The 21,673-nt window shown below is 42.0% G+C and overlaps 1 protein-coding gene across 2 annotated transcripts; it reads right to left on the minus strand.

The window, feature by feature from the left end:
- On the minus strand, positions 1-21,261 carry LOC146582344 (serine/threonine-protein phosphatase 2A 55 kDa regulatory subunit B gamma isoform). 2 transcript variants are annotated; one of them, XM_085295448.1, is made up of 11 exons: positions 21,046-21,261; positions 20,313-20,638; positions 17,372-17,529; positions 11,496-11,593; positions 11,033-11,198; positions 9,831-9,943; positions 8,856-9,033; positions 7,958-8,122; positions 5,841-6,010; positions 2,261-2,352; positions 1-2,116 (listed from the first exon to the last, which is right to left on the minus strand). In XM_085295448.1, exons 3-11 carry the CDS (start codon positions 17,451-17,453, stop codon positions 1,822-1,824), a joined length of 1,359 nt encoding a protein of 452 aa, XP_085151574.1. In that variant the 5' UTR covers positions 17,454-17,529; positions 20,313-20,638; positions 21,046-21,261; the 3' UTR covers positions 1-1,821. The 2 variants fall into 2 exon arrangements, with proteins under 2 accessions (XP_085151574.1, XP_085151584.1); XM_085295458.1 differs by lacking the exon at positions 17,372-17,529.
- Between the last annotated feature and the right edge of the window lie 412 nt (positions 21,262-21,673).

Genomic DNA, 21,673 nt, shown 5'->3' on the forward strand with positions numbered 1-21,673 from the left:
TTTCGTTGAAATCTTTATTCAGAAAAAAACATATTAACATTATTTATAACTGTTCGTTTGACAATTTTGATGTCATCAACATACATTAACACAAAAATATGTGGCTTAGTGTGGTAAGGACGTGGAGTAGGCTACAACCGACAGAAAAAAGCAAAAGGAACAAAAAAGGACAGATAAAAGAATTTGCTGTTTTCTAAAAAATAAACACATCAGCAAAGTTATCAGTGAGGAAGGCCGAAGAGATTAAAGTACCATCTCTTTGCTGTAGCTTTGGAGGCAGTCATCAGTACCGATGATCAAGTCTGCAGTCCGTTTATGGTTGTTTAAAAACAACGAAACCTCATACATGTCAAAAACCGAGCTGATATATACAGACACCATTTAGGCCCTTAGATTTTTTTGTCTTTTTTCTTTTAATGTTAATCACAAACATTCCCCATTCTTCTCAGTTTGCAGTTTCACTGAGCAGAAACTGATTTTGTGGACGGCTTCATTCGAAAAGTACGTGTTAAGTGTATGAACCGAACACCGGTAAACATGCTTCAGCGTCCGAAGACACAAATAAATGTAAGGGAGCTCGGTCATCTATGGTTACTCGTGCTGCAAAGGGCCCCCCGGGGGGCCCCCGAAGCCTTTGTACAAGCTGGATCTAAAATGGTTACGAAGGCAGCCAAGCCAGTCAGTGAGTCAATTTATAAACACCTAGGCTAAATCTGTTTGACATGCAGCATTTATCATTTGATTGCTGAAATTATTTCTTTTATAGATTTTTTTTCTTTTTAGTAATATTTTTGCTTGATCTGAGTTTAACATGTTTAATGTCAGAGTAGCACACAAAGCAGCCTCAGACCAGAAGCAGAAATCAGAGACGTTCGGGTCCGTTTGAGCAAGGAAAACAAGAATTACTGAAACGCACTGTGGACCATATATGAGCGCGTGTCCTCATGTTAGGCCATGGTGGTATAGTATCATCTGTTAACTTCTCTATCTGCAGGACTGTAAATGTTTCACGTCGCTGAACGCAGCCCAGTTTTTGGTCGTCTCTCCTGATTCAGGGAGAGCTCAGAGGCGTCTGGTGGGCTTAGGGAGAAGGGGGGTGGGGTCCCATCCTCGTACATCACGCAAATCACTTTACCTCATCCTCTTTAATTACCATCATCATCATTTAAAAAGAAGTTACATAAAACAGAAGAGGGAAAGCTGATCTGAAATGATGATCTGATCTTAAAACAAAAAGCCAGTTATATAAATGCCCCATTTCTTATCAGTGCCGCTGGTAGACAACCACAAAGGGTTTTTGTTACACAAAACAGTGGGCAAGGGATAAGAATAGGATTTGCTTGAGCACACAAATACAGAGAGCAGAGGAGGTGGAGGAGGAGGTGGAAAAAAAGTAAAAGAGCATGAAGAATTAAAAAAAAGAAGAAGACAAACATGTAAACGTCTCTCCACTCTGGGGCCGAGGGTGTGATCCCTCCCCTCAGGAAGCCGAGCTGCAGCAACGAACGAACCATCAATCCAGAGGCTAACAATCAGGAAATCCACTGTTCGGACAATTTTGCAATCCATAATCCGTTGTGTAATCCAGCCTGTTCCCTTCCTAGCCCTGCCGAGGGCCTTGCAGTTCTGGAAGGCTGAGGAGGAGGTGAAGGAGGGACGTGAAACGCTGTGTATGAGTTCTGATTGTGTGTGTAGGTATGCGTTTTAGGCATCTCTTGGTCGTGTGACAGTGTGTGTGCATGTCTGATAGTGTGTACATTCTGGCATAGTTGTGTGTTATTGGGTGTAAACTCATTTGTTTTTGCCGCTGACATCCATTCACTAATGCATCTCGGAGTTGAGTTTGTCCTGGAAGATGTAGAGATTGTTAGTGGCAGCGATGGCAATGATGTTCTCGTTCGGGTGCCAAGCCGTATGGAGGATCTTCTTGGTGAAGTCCAGGCTGTCCACACTGATATCATCCTTTCGGCGTTTTCCTCCCGCGGCGCAAACCCTCCGCGGCTTCAGCACGGCCCTGGGTTTGCTGCTCTCCCGTGACGCCTCCAGGGTGACGTCGCGCTTGGTGTTGCGGTCGAACATGCGGAAGAAGTTGTTGTAGGCTCCGGTCATGATAACACTGTACAGAGCACGAGGATAGGAGAGATCCAGTTAGTCTAAAGGCAGTTTTCATGCTTTCATCACATCATTTCTAGGGTAAGCAGGTATGACTAACGGATGGCTGTAAGCTGGAAACACACATCCATCATCAAACATCAGGTACCTGTCGGAGCCGTTCCAGGCACACTCAAACTTGTCAAAGATGCAGTCGTTCTCGTAGAGAGAGCACAACTTGCTGCGGAGATAATCATGAACCTGTAGGAACACACACAAACAGATATGATTACAATCGAGCCCATCTCACAGCTGCATTACTCCCAGGTATCGACTCTCAGCGTAAACTATAAATAGAAGAGTGAGCAGAAGACACACAAACACACATACCAAGCTCAGCACAACCAAAACACATTAAATATGGGCATGCTGTAACACAATCCTCCCTGAAGGAAACGCTAATAAGACACAACACCAACCTTCAGCAATACAAGGGCCAGGAGTACATTTTAATCTACCCTCCTTTCCATATCACTAAATCCATTAACATCCAGCTCTCTACAATCGCACCTACCAAGGGTGCGATAATAGAGACACACATATATTCTTACACGCACACATACACTGACTTATAACTGCTTTTCCTTGTGCTTTTATTCGACCTGCCTGTGTCAGCACTGTGTCTGCCCAGTGATGCAAGGAGATGAAATCTACACCTCCTCTTCCTCCAGGTCCTGTTCTCTCCATTGAGCCCCCGCCCCAACCCCGCTTTCCACATTTTGCATAAAGTCAGCAGCCAGCAGCCACCTTGCAATCAATAAACAGTCAAACTGAGGTCGTCTCACGGTTGTACATCAAAACCAGTGACAATTTTGTTTTTCCCTTTGGGTCTTTCTGCACAGGGGAAAATGATACCGTGTCAGCTTGAGCTGAATATACAGTCCTCTTCCCACCCCCCCAGTCTGCATGATTTCTGATTTAGAGCATGGCACCTCATTCCTCATGAATTTGTGCACATTTTTCATGATCCAGGGGGGGGTACAGGTGTAAATTTACAAAATAGATCCATAGATAAATAAATAATAAGGTAGCTTAGCCTTTAAACCCCCCCACCCCAGCACCCACTTTCTGCCCACATACAATGGATTTGGAATTACTCCGTTTCTTGCATTAATTTGTCATGAAATACAATCTGATCTTTTTCTATCTAACAAAATATACACAAACATGAAATTGCTAATGCTAGTGCTGGAGCAATAAAATAATAGAACCTCAAACAAAAGGAAAACTGAAAGATAACATGGAGTGAAGCCTGCAAGCTCAGGCAGACAATTCCAGGTGTGCCTCGTCACGCACACCTAACATGCATCACTCTCCTCACATAACAAACCAAAGATACCCTCCTGGTTTGATGGTCTTTTTAAGTTATAAATTTCTCCCTTGACAAGTCCATCCCGCTATTGGCCTGCATCAATGCTTGCCATTTCAACGCCTCCACAATCCCTGCATCCACCTTTAGGCTCCAGAGGAATATGTACTCACTTTTCATGTGTATCATTATTTGTGTGGAGTGATAGGCTCAAAGCACAGACACCACGCTCTGACAATAGTCTTCCCTGACAGATTTCGACTGGAAGATGTCGAAGCAGGTTCAAATCACAATGCTTTTTCTACTCTACACACTTTGGGCTCATGTTTTTGTGATCGTTATACAATGCCCCTTTGTACTGTGTGTTCTTCCCAAATGGTGTGATCAATCCAAACACCACTTTCCCAGCAGTGCCATACAGTTTCAAGTTGTCCTTTAATAAATTTCAAATACAAAGAAAGAGGTGTCTCTCTGGAGGTTTTCCTTTGATTTCCTTCTGTGGGCTCAGTTCTCCATAACATCATAAAACAGACCAGCTTCACCGATTCCTTTCAGCCTTGAGCTGTCTGGGTCTGCCCAGCTTACTATGGAATTAAATTAACCTCAATAAATTCTAACATGTCTTTTCTAAAAGGCATGATTTCCAAAAGCTGATGCTGCTGTTAACTCCTGACTCCAATCAACTCTGCTGTTAGCATAGCAGCTGGAATACTTTTTCCAAACAACACCGAGTGTTTAAATAAAGTATTGAACAAAAACAAGAGCAGGATTATTATTATAGTTAAAATAGAGTCACTATCTGTGACTTAGATGAAGACCTGACCATGTTTTTATACATATTTATACCTGAATGCAGATATTTTCAGAGGCCACCGTACGCTGCATCCTCTGCAATCCTTCTCTCTAATCCTACCATTTACTCTCTTTTATTCATCTCTCCTCCTCACATCACACCATCTTCATACTCCCTCCCAATTCCTCACCCCTTTTGTCCCTCCTTCCCCCCTTTCTCTGCTGCATTGCAGATCTAGGTGTCAGCCACTGTGGAAGGTATCCCTCCTTCACGCTTTACTTTATGAGTGGAGGCTCGGGATCCTATAAATAGCTCCAGTGCGTCTCAGCCTCCCACTCCTGGCCGCCTCACAGGCCCTCACACGTCAGGCAGGAACACATACACAAACACGCATGTTCACCCACAGGCCTGAGGCAGGAATACTAAACACATACTGGAAAAAAAAAAGGAGCTGATAAATAGTTTTAGTGCCTATAAATGCATAACCAGAAGCTAGCGTGGCCACTTAGAAGTGACACAGGAGAAAAATTGAGCATGTATGTGTAAATAATAGCATGCGTAAATATTAAAAAGCTTATTATTTCATGTGTATATCAACACAGCATTTTTAAGCCCCTGTAAATTAACTCCCGCATACACAACATACTGATAATTTACGGTTTTAATTTGGGTTTATTCATTTCTTTGACATACAAAGAGATTACGATCTTACATTAAAAAACGTCGTGAGGATTCTGCATCAGTGAGGGGAAGTGCATTTTCTCTCAATTATCCTTAAAAGGTTTGGGAAAAAATCGAATCATCTGTAAGTACTGTGATTGTAAGAGACAATCTTACGCTCATGACTCATTTCGTTCTCCGATCTTGTATTTCTTCCATAACGACAATGCCCTCTTTCAGTAAACCGTTAGTCACCTCGCCATTTGGACAACACAACTGGGATTTGGTCAGTGGTAATGATGACAGTTGATAGTTTGGTGCTGGGTTTCTTAGTAACACCACCCACTACAGTAACAGGTTCAGGCCTTTTTTCCCCTTCCCTTCTTTTTTTTGTTTTTTTAATATTACCTAAGTAATGAAAAAAAAAAAAGGAATTTTCCCCATTTGATGCCTTGATGATGTAGAGAGTTTTGCACATATCAGTCCAGAGTAAGGTTAAGATGTGCAAAAAAAATGGGGTGCCAGTAAAGCTCACCAGGCTGAATCCATCCCAGAGCATTTGCTGCATGTCTTCCCCCTCCTCTCTCTTGCAACTGTGCAAAGTCCATAGCAGATCGTTTTCATAGCCTTAAAGCTAATCAAGGAACCTGCTGTGCATATGTAATGTTTCTCCTTTGTTCAGTGTGTTCTTTAAATCTCCTACAAATAAAATAGAAGAGCTTAAAGTTATAGAACACCAATTGTCAATTGTATTATTTGTGACCTGCAAGGATCCCTGACCCCTGGGAGCTCCTTAACCTTGATCTATCCATTTCTCATCATGGTAGCTGAGTAAGACAGAATACAATATATTATATTCATCCTGGTGTTTCTTGTCATTTATTGTGACACTGCCTCATGTTTTTCCACACATCGCCAGTCACACACCTGGTATGTCTCTAGGGGCTTGCTCTCCATGTTGAGATCCCAGACTTTGGCAGTCAGGTAGTCTCTGGTGAGCAGGTATCGACCGCTGTGGCTGAACTTGACGTCCGACACAGAGGAGATAATCTCGGAGAAGAAAGAGCGGGCGCTGGGGTCCTCGGGCTCCTCAAACACTGGCGAGTGGGAGGGAGACAAAAAGGCGAGAGAAGGAGAGGTCAGCGAGTGCCGTTAAGCAAGATGAAAGGCAGAAACACAGTTGGATATGTGTGCTTTTATCTCGTGTACAGAGATAAATCTCTCAGATGACTCATTATGTTAAGTGCCATTTATGAGACAGAGACCACGGACACGGCTTCTGTATCTTTCTGTAGAGGTGTTGCTGTCTGAATACATCAGTGTATAAACATTAGCAAATGTCAAAGAGCTCTATTAAAGTTCCTCTAAACACTGAATATGAAAAATAAAATGAAAGATCTAGCTGCTTGCTGAGCACAGCTTGTGCAGGAACACTGCAGCAGTGACTCATGATCAAAGCTGTAAACTGAATGGATGAAGCATTACAACAGGAACAAAAAGTGGGAAACAAAGAAAAGACAGGCAGGAAAGCTTGGCTCACAGTTCCATAAGTATTATTTATGACCAAAATGTCAATGAACATTTCACTCTTTTAGTCAAATTTTGCAGCCATGTTGTCAATATATGACAACATACCGCAAGCAGTCGAGGAAAGCGTGGCTAAGATTCAGTGACAGGGATTTTTCTAAGGCATACATCAGTTTCCAAACAACAAGCTGACACAATACTGCATGTATGAGACTAGTCGGGATTAACATTTACATTTTTGGTGTATGAACTAAAATGGTTTTGTCGACGTTACCAACAGAAAAGAAAAAGATGAGATTGTTTTATAGCTCAAAGCCAAAAATACAATAAAACATCAGAGCAGACGCCTGCAGAGGCTGTGTACAGTCGTTTGCATGACATCTGCTGTGATGTGAAGAATTTGTGGCCTGAAAAATTCTCATTCACATCACATATTGTGACAAATGCTGCAACCATCTTCCATGTGGTGACTTGCACAGTGAACTACTGCCGGGATGTTTTGGGAAGTGAGACAGAAAGAAATAGTACGTAACCTTTTACACGTTTAATGCGTCAAAAAATTATTTAAAAGAATGACATTGCTTTTATAATGCACAAATGACTCGATGTTCTGAGAAATGAACCAAAGTGATTGAGAGAAAACGTAAATACAAGAAATATAGTGCCATGACTTGAATTGTTGCCCCTTAAGGACGACAGATTTATGGAGCAACTAGCCCTGTTCTGAGGTAGAACTAAAAATTATTACACAGAGTAGAAAAGGTCCAGAAGTGATAAATCATACTTCTACAATGTGGGGAAATCATAATTCTTACAATTTATCTTTTAGGCCATTCGTTTAGTATTATTGTACCTTAAGTTTTGCCGGCTGTAGATGAGTAAAGCTTAAAATTGGGCACAGCAGCACTTTGAACTAACATGCTCAAAATGCCTAAAAACTTTAACAATTTGTGGTAAAGTAAAAGTCTGGGAATACCAAAGCAATAAAAAATGCACACAAGAGTTATCAAGGAATTCCACTCAATACCACAAATGCAAACCTCAATTTTAAAAATTTAGAAGAAAAATCAGAGGATAGAGATAAACCCAGCTTACAGAAAAAAGCACTGCCATTCCTCGCTGCTAGTTTGGAGCACCTGCTGCTCAGGAGCTAGAGCAGCGAAATGGTTGTTTACTCTAGTCTGCTTGTCGAAGCATCCTTGGGCAATATACTGAACCCCAAGGTGCCTCTGATCCATCAGTGCGAGCATGTGAATGCTAGGGCACAGAAAAAGAAGTGTTTGTGCTTGAATGTGTGTGAATCCATAAATGGACTTTGACTGCTCAAATAGAGTAGACAAACTCTGAGTACCAGTCCATTCCATTTAAGAAAAAAATACAGCTGTTGTTGAATTTTGGCCTGCTTGAAGGGTTAGCATACTTATCTAAAAGCTTAGATCTTTTCTAATCTTTGCTGTAAAAACTATAAACATGCAACATGCGCGTGTCCATCATTTCTCTCAGCACGTTTTACTCACATTTAGAGTGCTTGTCACACAGTGCTGCTTCTCTCATGTCACAGAGGCGCAGCGTGCCTTTACTGCTGCTATAGACAAACAAGTTACAGTGGTGGGGATGAAACTCAGCCGCTGTGATCACCTCTGTCAGATCCTCCATGTTGGCTGGCTTGATGTCCACAATGTCTGATGGAGAGCGCCACAGCTGAGGAAAACTCTCAAAGAGCCAGCTTCTTCAGGCCTGCGCTTTATAGACTGCACATAATTAATTCATTTATTTATGCATTCATTCATCCTTTTATTAATTTAACTCCCTAACTGACTCAATGAGAAAATAATTAAACTGATTAAAATAATATGGAAACACACACAGGCCAATAATCTACAAACAAAATATAAACAAAAGTTTATATAAATGTATACATAGCCAACACTATATCAATAATTCACAGCAGGAATAAAGCAAACCAATATAAATATATCTAGAGGGGATTGTTGGGAGAAAACTAATTCCATATTCACATAAATTGTAATATTATAAATCCTGTCTGGGTCAGGGATGCGACTGTACTGTGTCCTATTGAGCTGGATTAGAACTCAGAAAAGGGCTGAAATATTTATGCAGCCACTGAATTATTCATTAAGATACATTTTCACTCCTCAAGAATAATACTCCCCTCCCCCAGCACTGTGTGTGTCTTTGTGCATATCTTCATACAACAAAGTGGGATTTGCAGAGCTTGTTGCTTTGTGTGGGCAGGAATTGATTGTTGAGTATGCATGCATTAATGTATGCATTCATTATTGCAGTCCCTGGGCTTTGACAAATATATGCCTGCTTTATGTGCGTACACACATAAGTGTTTGTCTTCATCTCCTCCAGTCTTTGTGCACGAGTGCTTCGAACCATGAAGGATACTGAAGCTACGGTCAGTGATGTCCAGATGCCAAAGGTTGATTCTAAGGTCATCCGCCGACATGTAGGTCTCATAGTCAGAGTTGACAGAGATGGAGTTGATGTGGTAGGTGTGGGCATTGGCAAAGACTCGCCGAGGAGTTACCTCCACCATCAGATCCATGGGCTTCAACACCGGCACCTGGAAAACCCCAAAGAAAGAACAGTTTAACATTTATTCTGAATGAAATGAAAGAAGTAGAAGATATACAGAGTGGAATAAACTGAAATAATTTAATTGTATCATAGTTAATATTTAATGCATTACTTCCTTTGACATCAATAATAAAGGAGCAACTCTCAGGAGTGAAACTTTAGCAAGTCCAAGTGCTCATTCGGTCCTTCACTCATTTAGCTTCATTTTAAAAAGCTGTTTGTCGACACATGCTTACATTTAACAAATTCACCCACACAAAAGGGGACTGCACAATATTGCATGGTTAGTTTTAAATTTATGGCTTGTTTTTCTGCATACTGCACAGTGTTAGAATCACTAACATTGGTTCTCCTCCAAAAGGACAGAGGTGCATTATAACCAGACATATGGAGGCACGGTGAGTTACTCTTATTAAGAGTTAACTGCTGATAGAAACACTGAAGCTTTTAACTAATTAAGATCCAGTGTAGACGTTTTCTCCCTGCGCTGTAGTGAAGGATACAAAAAGAGGATTTCACCACCCCCACAGGCTCACACATACTCGCATGTTCCTTGTGCCAGTGACCCATTTTTACACATGCAAACACATCTGTACTCACTGACCCAGTTTTATTTCCTAACCTGAGAGAGAGAGATAGATAGATAGATAGATAGATAGATAGATAGATAGATAGATAGATAGATAGATAGATAGATAGATAGATAGATAGATAGATAGATAGATAGATAGATAGATAGATAGATAGATAGATAGATAGATAGATAGATAGATAGATAGATACCTGTAGAGAGGTGACTGTGGAGATATCCTTGATTCGACCCTCTTCATCCTTCAGGTTGTATCCTTCTGGCCGTTTGTCTCTTTCACTCACCTTCCACAATTTAATGGTCTTATCTGGAAAACGGATAACAGGGCCATTAACTAATCAGATAAAGGTGCTTGTTGAAATGCTTTGATAATAAGAGACTACCTAGATGTGATTAAAAACAATCCCAGAGACCAATATGGGATTTCATCACAATCAAAGCTACAATCATTAAAACTTACAGTAAACTGTTTTTGTTTTGTAATAAAAAAAAAATACAAACATTTATATTATGTACTAATTTATCACACAGTCAGGTTGGTAAGGAAGCGTGGACTCTTTGTATTATACTGAGAAAATAGCAACAACAAACATGTCAGCATGTTTGCTACTCAGCTGCTGAGGCAGGTCCTACATATTTCATGCCTTCAATTATAAATAATAAAGTACTTTAAAAAAATCAATACTCAGGTTCTCAGGGTAAATATAAACTAAAATAAGTACCGGTATTCCAGCCATAAAATGAGAGTGTAACCTCACATCCTAATGTACTACAGAGAAGAGTTGCAACACAAACAGAAACTCGTCTGCGATTAGGCAAGGGAAAATCTGCTTCTGACTTAAGATCTTAATTACGAGACGTTCCTCACCCACACAAACATGTTAACTCCTTAAGCCAAAGGCTTTTTTTTTTTTCAGTTCAATCAGTAACAGCGCCACAATCCTAAAAACCTCATTGGGTAAGGAACATTGGGGCAAATTCAAATTTATCTTCAAGTGGTAATTGGGAGGCAAAATTTTGAATTTGAGAGAGCATAGCATCTTTACAACAATACAGGAGAGCCTGGGAAATGGAAGACCTCCAATGGCAAATTAAAAAGAAGTGACACGCAACATATAGTAGTTTTAGGAGGCCTTGCCATTAAAGCTGTTTGGAGCTTTAAAGTGGGTCACACTCATTAATTTTTTTAAGAAGACAGGTACTATTTTAATAAGATACGGTCTGGCAGTGCTCAGGTGTAAAAGGGTAAGGGAGAAGCAACAGTATCTCAGAAACATGCTCTTAGATGATGCCTTCAGAAAAAGCAATCATTTAAAGTGGTTCACAGCAAATGTAGAAAATATCAATCACATCAGCTTCCAGTTTTCTCCAGGGTGTGTATGCAAGAAGCTCTCACCATTGGTGGAAAGCAGGAAGTGTGCAGCGTTCTGCTGAGGCAGCCATCGAATCTTATTGATCTTCTCCTCAATCTCCAGACTCTTAAGATAGTCGAATTCGGGCTCATGGCTCTGAAAGGTGCTGTAGACATTGTACTCTCCCTGGGAGAAGGGCTCAGTCTTGCTCTATGAAAAGAAAAGGAAATGAAAGAGAAAAAAAGGTAGATGAAAGTGAAAGATGTGCATGTTCCATCACCTCGATGTTAATCAGAAACTGCTTGGCATGGACTCCGCACAGCTATAATGACACACTCTCTGACACAGCAGGGACATCAAGTATTTAGCAACCAATATAGAGTGTAGCTGGAAGGGAACCAAGTGCATTCATTGCTACCCTCACAGCTCAAATGAAAAATGTTATATCTGAACGTGCTGCATGAGTGCAAGTGTGTCAGTGTTGGTGTGGTGCGCATGTGTAAGTACCTCAGGTTCCCTCTGAAAGATGACCACACGGCCCCCTTTGTCTCCCGTGGCCAGGAGCTCTCCAGTGTGGTTAAACTCAACAGTGGAGATGATATCAGCTGGAAGTATAAAGACAAAGATGAATGCAGAAAGAGAGAGAAGAAGAGAAGGAGATGTGCAGTATGAGAGTGGAAATGACAGTGAAAGAGAGAGGAGTAGCCATTAGCCGCACATCATCATTCATCTGTATAATGTTCATCTCACACTAAATTATTAAACCAAATCAACAGTCAGTGGATTAACATGTAAGTGGATTAAAATATGCAAATTCATGTTTGGAATGAGACAATATTTGATAACTGTTGCATAACTGTGCTTGAAATTGAAGAATGAGCTTTATAAAGAACATGCAAGTACATGAAAACAAAGGAAATCAACCGCACACACAGCTGTTTCACAGTAGGCACAGGTGCTTTCTGTGTTCCACTATGATACATACACAATGACGTACAAGACTACAGAGTCACTCGGGTTCATGTTTTTATGCTGGGGTGAATGCGTACTCCTTGGCCTCTATTAAGGGCATAAACAACTGCGTGTTTAAAGTCACGACACAGTGAGTTTTAATCGCTAATTTCATATAACATTCATTTGTATATTTACCTCACAGCTCCCATCGCTCCCTAAACAATAACCCAATGGCTCATTTAAAGCGCTAAAATATCGGCACATTATTATCCACTTAGCATTTAGTGCAGTGACTCAGTGCTTTACGTGGTCCATTCTGTATAACACAATACACAAAACATGAAACGGAAAAGTGCACAGTTGTGTCGTCAAAAGAAGAGCGTGTGAGCGCGTGTGAGGACAACTGGGACCTGTGTGTGGTTCAGCTTTGCATGTAATCTGCTCCCTGTTCCTCCGTTCACTTGTCCTCCTTTCACCTCTGCCTTTGTGCAGCAGATTGAAGATTTAGTTGTAAACATACAATAGATTTAGAGACAAAGCTGCTTGAAAGTATCTGTGCTTAAACCTCTTTCGGATAGATTAAACTGTAAGGTTTGGTAAAAATGATGAGTGATGAGAAGGTATGTAACTGACCCGGCAGGAAGCTTGGCTAAGTTATAGTACTATTCCTCCAAGATCACGAATGCCATTGTGAACAGACACATTTAAAATATATATATATATTTTACTCTATTATCATTTGTTTTGTTATAGTCCTTTATTCGGGAAATAACATAAACCTCACTTAGGATAGTGTGAAGTTCAACAAATAGCAAATCAACAAACTTACTGCAGCTGAACGAGAAACAGTTCTAACATATTACCTCTCACGAACCCACAAATTGTTTTCTTTTTAATCTAAAGAACAAAAAATAAGTAACAAATGACTATGGAGTGCTAGATGTGCTGATGTAGGCTGTTTTCATTTGTTTTTACATTTGCCATCATGGTTTTTCTTTTTACTAAATTAATCTTACTGCAGGCGTTAGCCCTTTGCTAAGAGTAGGGAGCAGGTGGAAGAGAACCTAAAGAGGTGAAGAAATGTACTGGAGAAAAGATGGATGGACGTCAGTAGAAGCGAGACAGAATACATAGTTGTGAATTAGAGAGAGAGATACTGCAAGAGGCAGAGGTAGTAAAGTTTAAAAACCATCGGAAGCAATGAATAGAGCACAATAGAGGTAAAGAACAATTTGCAGGTAGGGTGGAGTGGGTGGAGACATGTGGTGATTTGTGACAGAAATATAGCAGTGAGAGAGAAATGGAAGATTTACAAGACGGTAGTGAGACCTGCAACGATGTGTGGTTTGGCACTGACAAAAATACAGGAGCCCAAGTGGTGGCAGAGTAGAAAACATTCTCAGTTTCATTTGGAGTAGCTGACAATAATAGAAATGAATATATCAGAGGGATAGCTCAGGTTAGCAGCTTGGCAACAAAGCAAGAGGCCAGGCAGAAGGAAACAAGAGAAGAGTCATGGATGCAGTCAAGAAGGACATGCAGAGGCTTGTTGTGATAGATGGTGCTGCTAGGGATAGGGCGAGACGGAAGCAGATGAAACACTGTGATGACCCCACAGAAGATGATGAAGAGGTAGATGATGATTTATACTGCTGACAACAGCCAGACATTTAATGCATTAACAAACACTTCTCCAGTTATCTCAACAATAATCTCGGTTTCTGTCCCACATAACACTGTTTAACTTGTGCATCGCACTGGGCTGCTGACCTAAACATACACACTGACCGAGTATGGAAATAATCATGATAAAAACCCTGAAACTGCAACTGAAAATTCACTGCTGACCACAAAAATAACAACAAGGCATTGCAGCGTCTACTGGATTTCTCTATACAGCACATGGTGTTGGTAGAAAAGAACATGGCTCTTACTAAGCTTTGCTGTAATAAAAATAGAGCTTGGAGAGTGTATTTATTGAGTCGGAGTGATTCAAAGCTGTAGCCTTGCCTATTTTGTTGTGGCCTTGAGAAAGAGAGATTTTATGATGAGGAAAGGCGGGGACTGCTCTTCAATCTCCACGACAACACAACCTCATTCACCCTCATACATTCTGTGTATCACTTCTTACCTCTTTCTTTACTTCAGCCATCTTTCTTTATTACACACACTTTCTTGATCTCTCAGATGCTGCAGAACCTTTCTTATTATTCGGTGACAATTTCCCCCTCAATGTTAGGCTCTCTCTCATTCCCTTTCAACCCACATGTTCTTTTGTCATCTCTAATCTCCTGTTTGCCAATCTCTCTCTTTGCCCCATTTCTCTGTCTCAGTTTCTTCTTGGTTGTCTCTGCACATTCACCTCTCTTCCTCTCTCCCTCTCTCATCCCTCCCCCACAGCACTCTGCTGCCTAGTGTGCACAAGAAGTGGTGATGCTGGTGGTGGTAAAATGGAAAGGATGGTGAAGGGAAAGGACTAGAAAGCTGAGGCAGCGGTGGTGATAGTGGTGGTGGTGGGGCTCCTCCAGTGTGTAGCGGTTGCCATAGTAACAAGCAGAGCCAACCAGTGGAGACGGTGCTGGTAAAGGTTAGCCATATATGGAATCTGGTGAAGGAGGAAGTGGGATTCAGCAATCCAACCCTCACAGGAAGAAGGAGCGTGGTAAAATAATTATGCTGCTCTAGTTCTGTCCACTAACAAATGTTGCTAAATTAATACCAGGAGATGAAGCAGACGCTGTGATCCTAATTGAGGATAGGCAGATAATTAAGGGATGCACACAGACATGCAGACCCCTGTGTATGCAGTCCAATTCACAAACGCGCATATGTGCACCAGAGGGGCTTTACGTGCACATGTGCATAAAATAAGGCAAAGAAAATGTGTGAGCTTAATGCTCCGTGCGTGAGTGAGAGGCTGGATGCATACAGACAACTGTGTCTCCAGTCAGGTCACAGTCAGAAAGAGCTAAGCTAAGCAAAACCATAGGAGCGGCACACAGTATAGCTGAATAAAATATGGAGCACACACTCTCTCCTGGCTCAGCCTCAGTCTGTTCTCAACCTGGATCCTCTTCTGGTCTTTTTGTTCCTCTGTTTCCTTTTTGTGCACACACACAAAACACACACCCATCTGTGTCTTTCACTCTTTTTAATAGAGGAGAAAAACACCTAATAAGAATCTAAGCAACAACTGCAGAGATAACTACCATCATGATCACTGTGGTTCTCTCCCAAGAAGTATTGCTGTCCAGTTCACTTGTGTGTAAAGGCAATGTGTGTGCCATTGTGAAGCTGTAGGTTTTTGTCTTGTGGATAAGTGTGCTACAGTGCAGCAAGCTTCCTCAGTCTGTCTCTCCCACAGACTGTCCATTAGCATCAGCAGTCTGACTCATTGCCACACTGCAGAAGCTGAAGGAACACACTGTGACTGCAAGTGCATGCGCTCACACATACAGCACAAAACAACACACAAACATGAATGAACCCAATGATACAGAAAGATATAAAACAGGCACAGGGTATGAACACCAAATACACAAACACTGTAGTGTTTACGGACAGCAGTGCCTTAAAAATCACAGCATAGTAAATACAAAATTAACTGTTATTAATTGTATGGCTTGAATTTTGGGGATGCTGGTTGAACAAAGCAAATATTTTTTAGATGTCACAGTTTTCTCACAACATTAGCAGTGAAAATAGCTGACAGATAGAACTGAAGTGATCAGTCAGTTAATTTAATTGTCAGTCCGAAGATGCAGATCAGGGTGGAGGTAAAAACACAGGGAGGCAGAATTCCTGTTTTGGGGGGTGTGGGGGCAGAAAGGGAAGCAGACATCCTACAGGTCCAATTATAGATATCTTAGGTCTGGGTAAACACGGACCATTAGAGCCAAGCCAAAAACATACGCTCCTTAAAAGCAGGGACAAGCCACCACTCAGCAGGAGATGTGTGTGTGTGTGTGTGTGTGTGTGTGTGTGTGTGTGTGAGCTGTAGCTCAAGCACCACGCATTTCCTGCATACGTGTGCACAAGTGTGTGTACTCAATTACCCTGTAGAGAAATAGACGGGTTGGAGGGAGTGAGGGAGGAGGAGGGGAGAGCCTGCCGGAGGGAGATGGCAAATTGATCCCTGTCCTGCAGTTTTGGAGTTATCTGGGAAAAAGAACTGGCGCATGTGTTTGTTAGAAATGCACGTGTGTGGAGAGGAGTGATTTAAGCCCAGCACAGCAGGGAGTCTGCCATTTCTCTGCACAAATATCAGCAGAATAGAGGAGCTGGTGTGAGCCTAATGGTTATAGATATAAACAATTAGAATTACAAAACAAGCGAGCTGCTGCGCCTGTAGACTATACACTTGTAATCCGGTTTTACCAAGCTGCAGGAGCTTCTTCTGACTACACGTGTTCTCAAAGCTGCTTGTGATTCATTTTTGATTGTAAAAAAATCTATTTTTCGGCAGATTTGTGAGACTAGCATGAAAAAAAAGATGAGAGGCTTAGTATGTTTACACCCCGTCTGACCCCAGTGATATTGAAAACTCAGAATATGTTCCGACAGCTCATAAATGTTGAAAAATTAATCCTTCATATTTTTTTTTTAAAAACAAACAGAATTGCCTTTTAATGCATTCCTCTGGCCTTCTACATTTATTTGCATTAATAGATCAGTCAATCCTGAATTTCTTTTGCACAAAATGCAGAAAATTCACTGATTTTATCTTCTTGGAAATTAAATGTAACTGTTGTCTGTAGTGTTTCACAAAGCAAAGCAATTATATGGATTGCTTGTCAAGTAAACCAAGCAATTCTCCAGGAAATTCAAAGCTTTTTTCACAACTTTCAGATTTTTTACAGACGACACATTAATAAAGGTGATGGAATGAAATGAGAATGGGAAAAAAATGCATTTCCAGGCCTTTGTGTGAATGTCTACACAGATTTGATTTTATTCCGTGTGTGCTCGTTTTCATGGATGTGAAGTGCCCGTGTGTTTTCGCCCTCAGTATAAAATAGAAGAAAGATAGCAATGCTTTTAAGATAGCAATGCTTTGAAGGAGGCGGGGTGTCATCTGGTCAAACTATTTAAAGAAATCAATCACACACACAATCCGAGCAGGCAGACTGAGATAAAAATAAAGAGCTGGATATAAAAATAGTGGCACACAAAAAAGGATGAGGCAGACAGACAGAGACAAAGTGATGTTTAAGATATTTATAACAGTCAGACTCACATGGAAATGCACTTGACTCAAACTACTCCTTCACACACACACACACTTCTTTCAAACACTCACACACTCTCACATGGAGCCATTAGCACACAGATGTGCACACATGCAACTCTCACATCTCACACTGGGGTCATGTGGCACATTTGTGTGACATAGATATGACCTTCGGGATAGAAGAGGATAGAGCACACACCTTCAGTGTAAGAAGCAAAAGGCTCAGGCTCCAGAGAAAGGGTAGTGATGTCGGAGCACAGGACCTGGATGGGGCTCAACATCCTGGGGGAGGACTCCAGGGTGGAGAGGGGTGGACAGGATGGGGCGGAGCTCTTCAGGCTATAGCCAGGAGCAGCCCTGCAAGAGGAGCAAGGATGGACGGAGGGGGGAAGGAAGGGAGGAGGGCAACAGGGAAGCAGAGGGTGAGGAAGGAAGGAAAATAAGAAGGAAAAAGGACCAGGGCAGCAAAGGGGGTTGAAGGCGGGGTTAAGGGTAGGGACTGAGTTACTACATTACCACACTTGGTCATGAGTACTCACCAAAGAAAATCAGCTGGTGGTGTATTCATGATCACAGAATAACATATTGGGTTTGGTGGGAAAAGCTAGCAACACATGAAGGATGAACACAGGAAGCTAATGGGACAAAGTCTTAAGCATGTATTGTTTATTCACTTTCATTTAGCTTTCCAGGTAATCATTAGTGTGCATGGCCCAGGGAAAGGCTACTCGGTCACATTTTCCCTCGTGACCAATTACTTTAATGACTCAGAACTTGCCTTAGAATAGTCTTTAATGACATATAATGTGGAACATAATCAAATCTCCCCATTACAAGTTACTAAACAGGGCAAACATCCAAAGATATTCAGTGTAACACAGTTTTCATTTTTAGAGATACATGTGGAATTGTTATATGACCATTTAGTGATTTTTTTATTTTCAATTTCTGCTCGAGTAAATAATAATAATTAATAATGGGCACTCTTATATATAGAGGCATAGGATAATAATGGGGTTATTTTTAAAAATTAGAATTTGTTACTCGATTCATTGAACCAAATGAGATACTTTTGAAGGCAAGGGAAGTTTGTGGACGATGGGGAGTAAGCAATGTATGTAATTCAAGAGAGGAGGGACTGCAAGGAAGAGGGAGTTTAAGCATCCCTCCCCTGTAGGAGTTACAGGGGAGGGGAATCCCCACTAGAAGATCTACAGACACACATTTACACACATAGACACAACACTTGCAGACACACATCCACACAAATTCAAACCTGAACTAACAAAAAGATGCACACACACACGAATATAAATGTAAACACAGGAAAAAGAAAAGAAAGAAAGATGGAAACACACACATACAGGCACACAACCAGGAGACAGCAAAATAAACCCACGAATAAAAATCACATGTACCATCTCCTTCTGTGTGTCTATACCAAGCTCGGTTTTCCCTCAGACACGAGTACTGTGTTTGAGCAGTCTTTAGAGCACTGTTGGATAATTGTTAGGCAATTGTGCCACTTCAGCACCCAACAATGCTGTGTGTTGCATTAGAGACCAGACAGGGGAAAAAGGGGCAGGTGGAAATGGGGAGGCGGAAGGGGGATGGGGTGAACATGGACGAAAGGTGGAGGGAGTTGGAGTGGATTCCCAGATTTATTGTTTTTTGTTTTTTTGAGATAGAAGAAATATTTGTTGGTCATCTGGGGAACTCCTGAACGTCCTCTCCATTAAAGCTCACAATGCGCTGCACGGCCCGTCACACCAACAGTGCTGAGCAGTGTCCACCTTGGTGTGAGCTCATCAGCAATTCAGTCCTGAATAATTCCTGTGTGTGTGGAATAATTAATACTGCCATTATTGGTGGGTGGAGATGATCTGCCAATCACTCTGGCCAAGCATGAAAAGCAGCATGTTTAGCATTGCTGGCTGTTACTATAGCAATAATGGATGGGTGTAGAGAGGTATTAAGGGGTATTAAGGCTAATTTTTCTTTTTCTTTTACCAGTCACTTACTAAAAACCTTTTTCCTGAAATGGATACAATTTACTAATGGAAACACAGTATATGTAAGAAGAAACAGAAAAGCACACCTTCACATACAGACAAAGACATGCACAAATGTAATCTTCAGTGGTGTGTTGAATACACACAAGAGTATTTGCACAATCAACAGGCAGCACTACAGTCTCCCCTGACTACAGCATGTGCTTCTGTGCAAGGGGAAATTATGCCACAGCACACACAGAGGAAGCATAATTCCCTTTCTACAGTGATAGGAGGATCACAAATAAGCTCGCAACACGTTCATGACCCCAAAATGATAATCCGCTGTTCAGGTCTAAGGCGCGTAGCGAACAATGAGCTGAGTGTAAGAAACAGACAGACGAGGCAGGAAAGCAGACAGGTAAAGCCAGCATGCAGGTAAGATTAGTGGTGGTAATAAGATAAGTAGAACGTGGTTATCCACGGTCATAATCCATCTCCTTTATGCTTTATAAAGAAACCAAAGAAATTCAGTGGTTTGTACAGTTTTGTAGGCTGCTGGGTTTGTCAATATACCCCCTGTCTTAGATCATGTATTCAATCTGACACCTGAGCCAATTATATAGAAGAGTGGGGGAGCAAACAGGGAGAACACGCGCGTCACATACAAGAGCCGACATGCAATGCAAGTACAAAAACAGTGTGGTGGAATTTTTATGCCTCGTTTTTCTGGAAAATTCTCTGACACACAAACACAACTGGAGACAAAAGTGAAGACACTCTGGCATGGGCCAGATCAATTCCTCCCTGCGGTGTGACAAAATAGCTGTGTAACACAAAGTAGCATAAACAAAATAATGAATGAAAAGTGCCGGGTGGGAAAAAGGAAATAGTGTGAGAGGAGGGGAAAAGTTGCCTTAGATGATATAATTTTGCGACAAAGAATGTTTTGGTGACTAGGGCAGCTCCTGTCTGAACAATAATTAACACAGAGCTTATAGAAGCTTAGGAAGCTGCCCTGAGCTAGTTTTGTCACGCACTCTGTCTTACTCACACTCCAAAAGTTCAATACATAGATACACACTTGCCTGAAGGAAATACTTCAATACAAAGAACAGACACATACAGCTTCCTGTGTCATCTTCTTACCTTCAGTCACATAGTTGTGGTCGGGGAGGAAGCCGTGGTGGTTGAGAGCTGGGGTGGAGTCAGTGTCTTCGCCCATCAGCGGGGCCTGGGGGAGTGCCCGTCTTGGTGGGGCAGCGTGATGGTGGCAGATTGGTGGCGAAGGGGATGGTGGTGGGGATGCCGTTCAGCACAGTGCCCATACTGCTGCCCGCCTCCTCAGCACAGGGGCGCACAGCTTGTCATCCTATACTTAAGTAAGGCTGAGGGGGAGGGAGTGGGGCAGCCCCAAAAGAGGGATGGATGCACCAGGGAGTCCACAGAAGTGCTTCTGAGAGCCAGATGCAAACCTGGAGAAAGGGGATCATTTGGAAACAGTTCAAAAACTACCAGTGGTGAGCTTGATTTGTACCTCACAAGAGCACACATTAGTCATGAGGCAAGGAAAATCAAGCGCACTCCGAGTCCCCCCTGCAGTTGCTGCGTCCAGGTGTGGCCGGACCGATTCTGCTCTCTCACAAACACATGCAACATACACAATCAATGCGCACTCAGAAATGGGAAAAGTCCCTGCTTGTTAATGGATGCTCTAACAGAAGAAGAGGAGATGAGGAGGAGGAGAATGGGGGGAGGGGAAAGAGGGATGAGCAGAGTCCCTGATCGTGGCATCTGCAGTGCTGCTGCTGCTTCTGCAGTAAACTCACACGCATGGACACACATACACAGTGGGGATAAACGCAAAGGGACAACCACTCACTTTGGCAGCTTAAAAGCCAGGTACTCCTCAGTGGATCCTCTATGAATAATGTCTTTTTCCTCCTCACTGGCTAACTGTACCTCTGTCCCACTGGTTTCTCGACTGTTCCAGTATGAGAAGGAAAATCCTTCTGGTCCTGCGTTCTGCTGCAGTCTGTGCTCTGGCGTATGTATGAAAGGCAGAGTGAGAGGTAGAGGAAGGGGGAGGGCAAGAGAGGAGCTTTTCTGCTGTGCTGGTACTGTGTATGATGCATCAGCGAGGGCCCCGCCCACTGTCTAGCACAGCCAATCATCACAGACTAGAGATCTGCTTGACCACTGAATGCAGGTGATTAATAATGATAAAGAAGCTGAGGATAGAGGAGTGGGTGGCAGAACGGAAGTGGTACAGCGTCTAATAAGGTTGTGATTAATGGGAGAGAAAGCAGAGAGAGCAGGAGAGTGTTTCGCCTGACTATGTGGTCAGTATGAACAACAGAAGAGTGACAACTATAGCCTTTACCTGGAGACAAAACTGAAGTAGCAGACAGACTAATACAGTCAGTTAATACACACTAAAAAGCAGGGACAGGCAATAATTTAGTTAGTTTGTTTTAACAAGTTTGAGCTGTGTCTAAAAATAACTTTAT

This window comes from Mchenga conophoros, linkage group LG2, assembly GCF_057382185.1.
Source record: "Mchenga conophoros isolate Kocher_MC1m ecotype Shallow Benthic linkage group LG2, M_conophoros_male_GT1.1, whole genome shotgun sequence".
NCBI lineage: Eukaryota > Metazoa > Chordata > Actinopteri > Cichliformes > Cichlidae > Mchenga > Mchenga conophoros.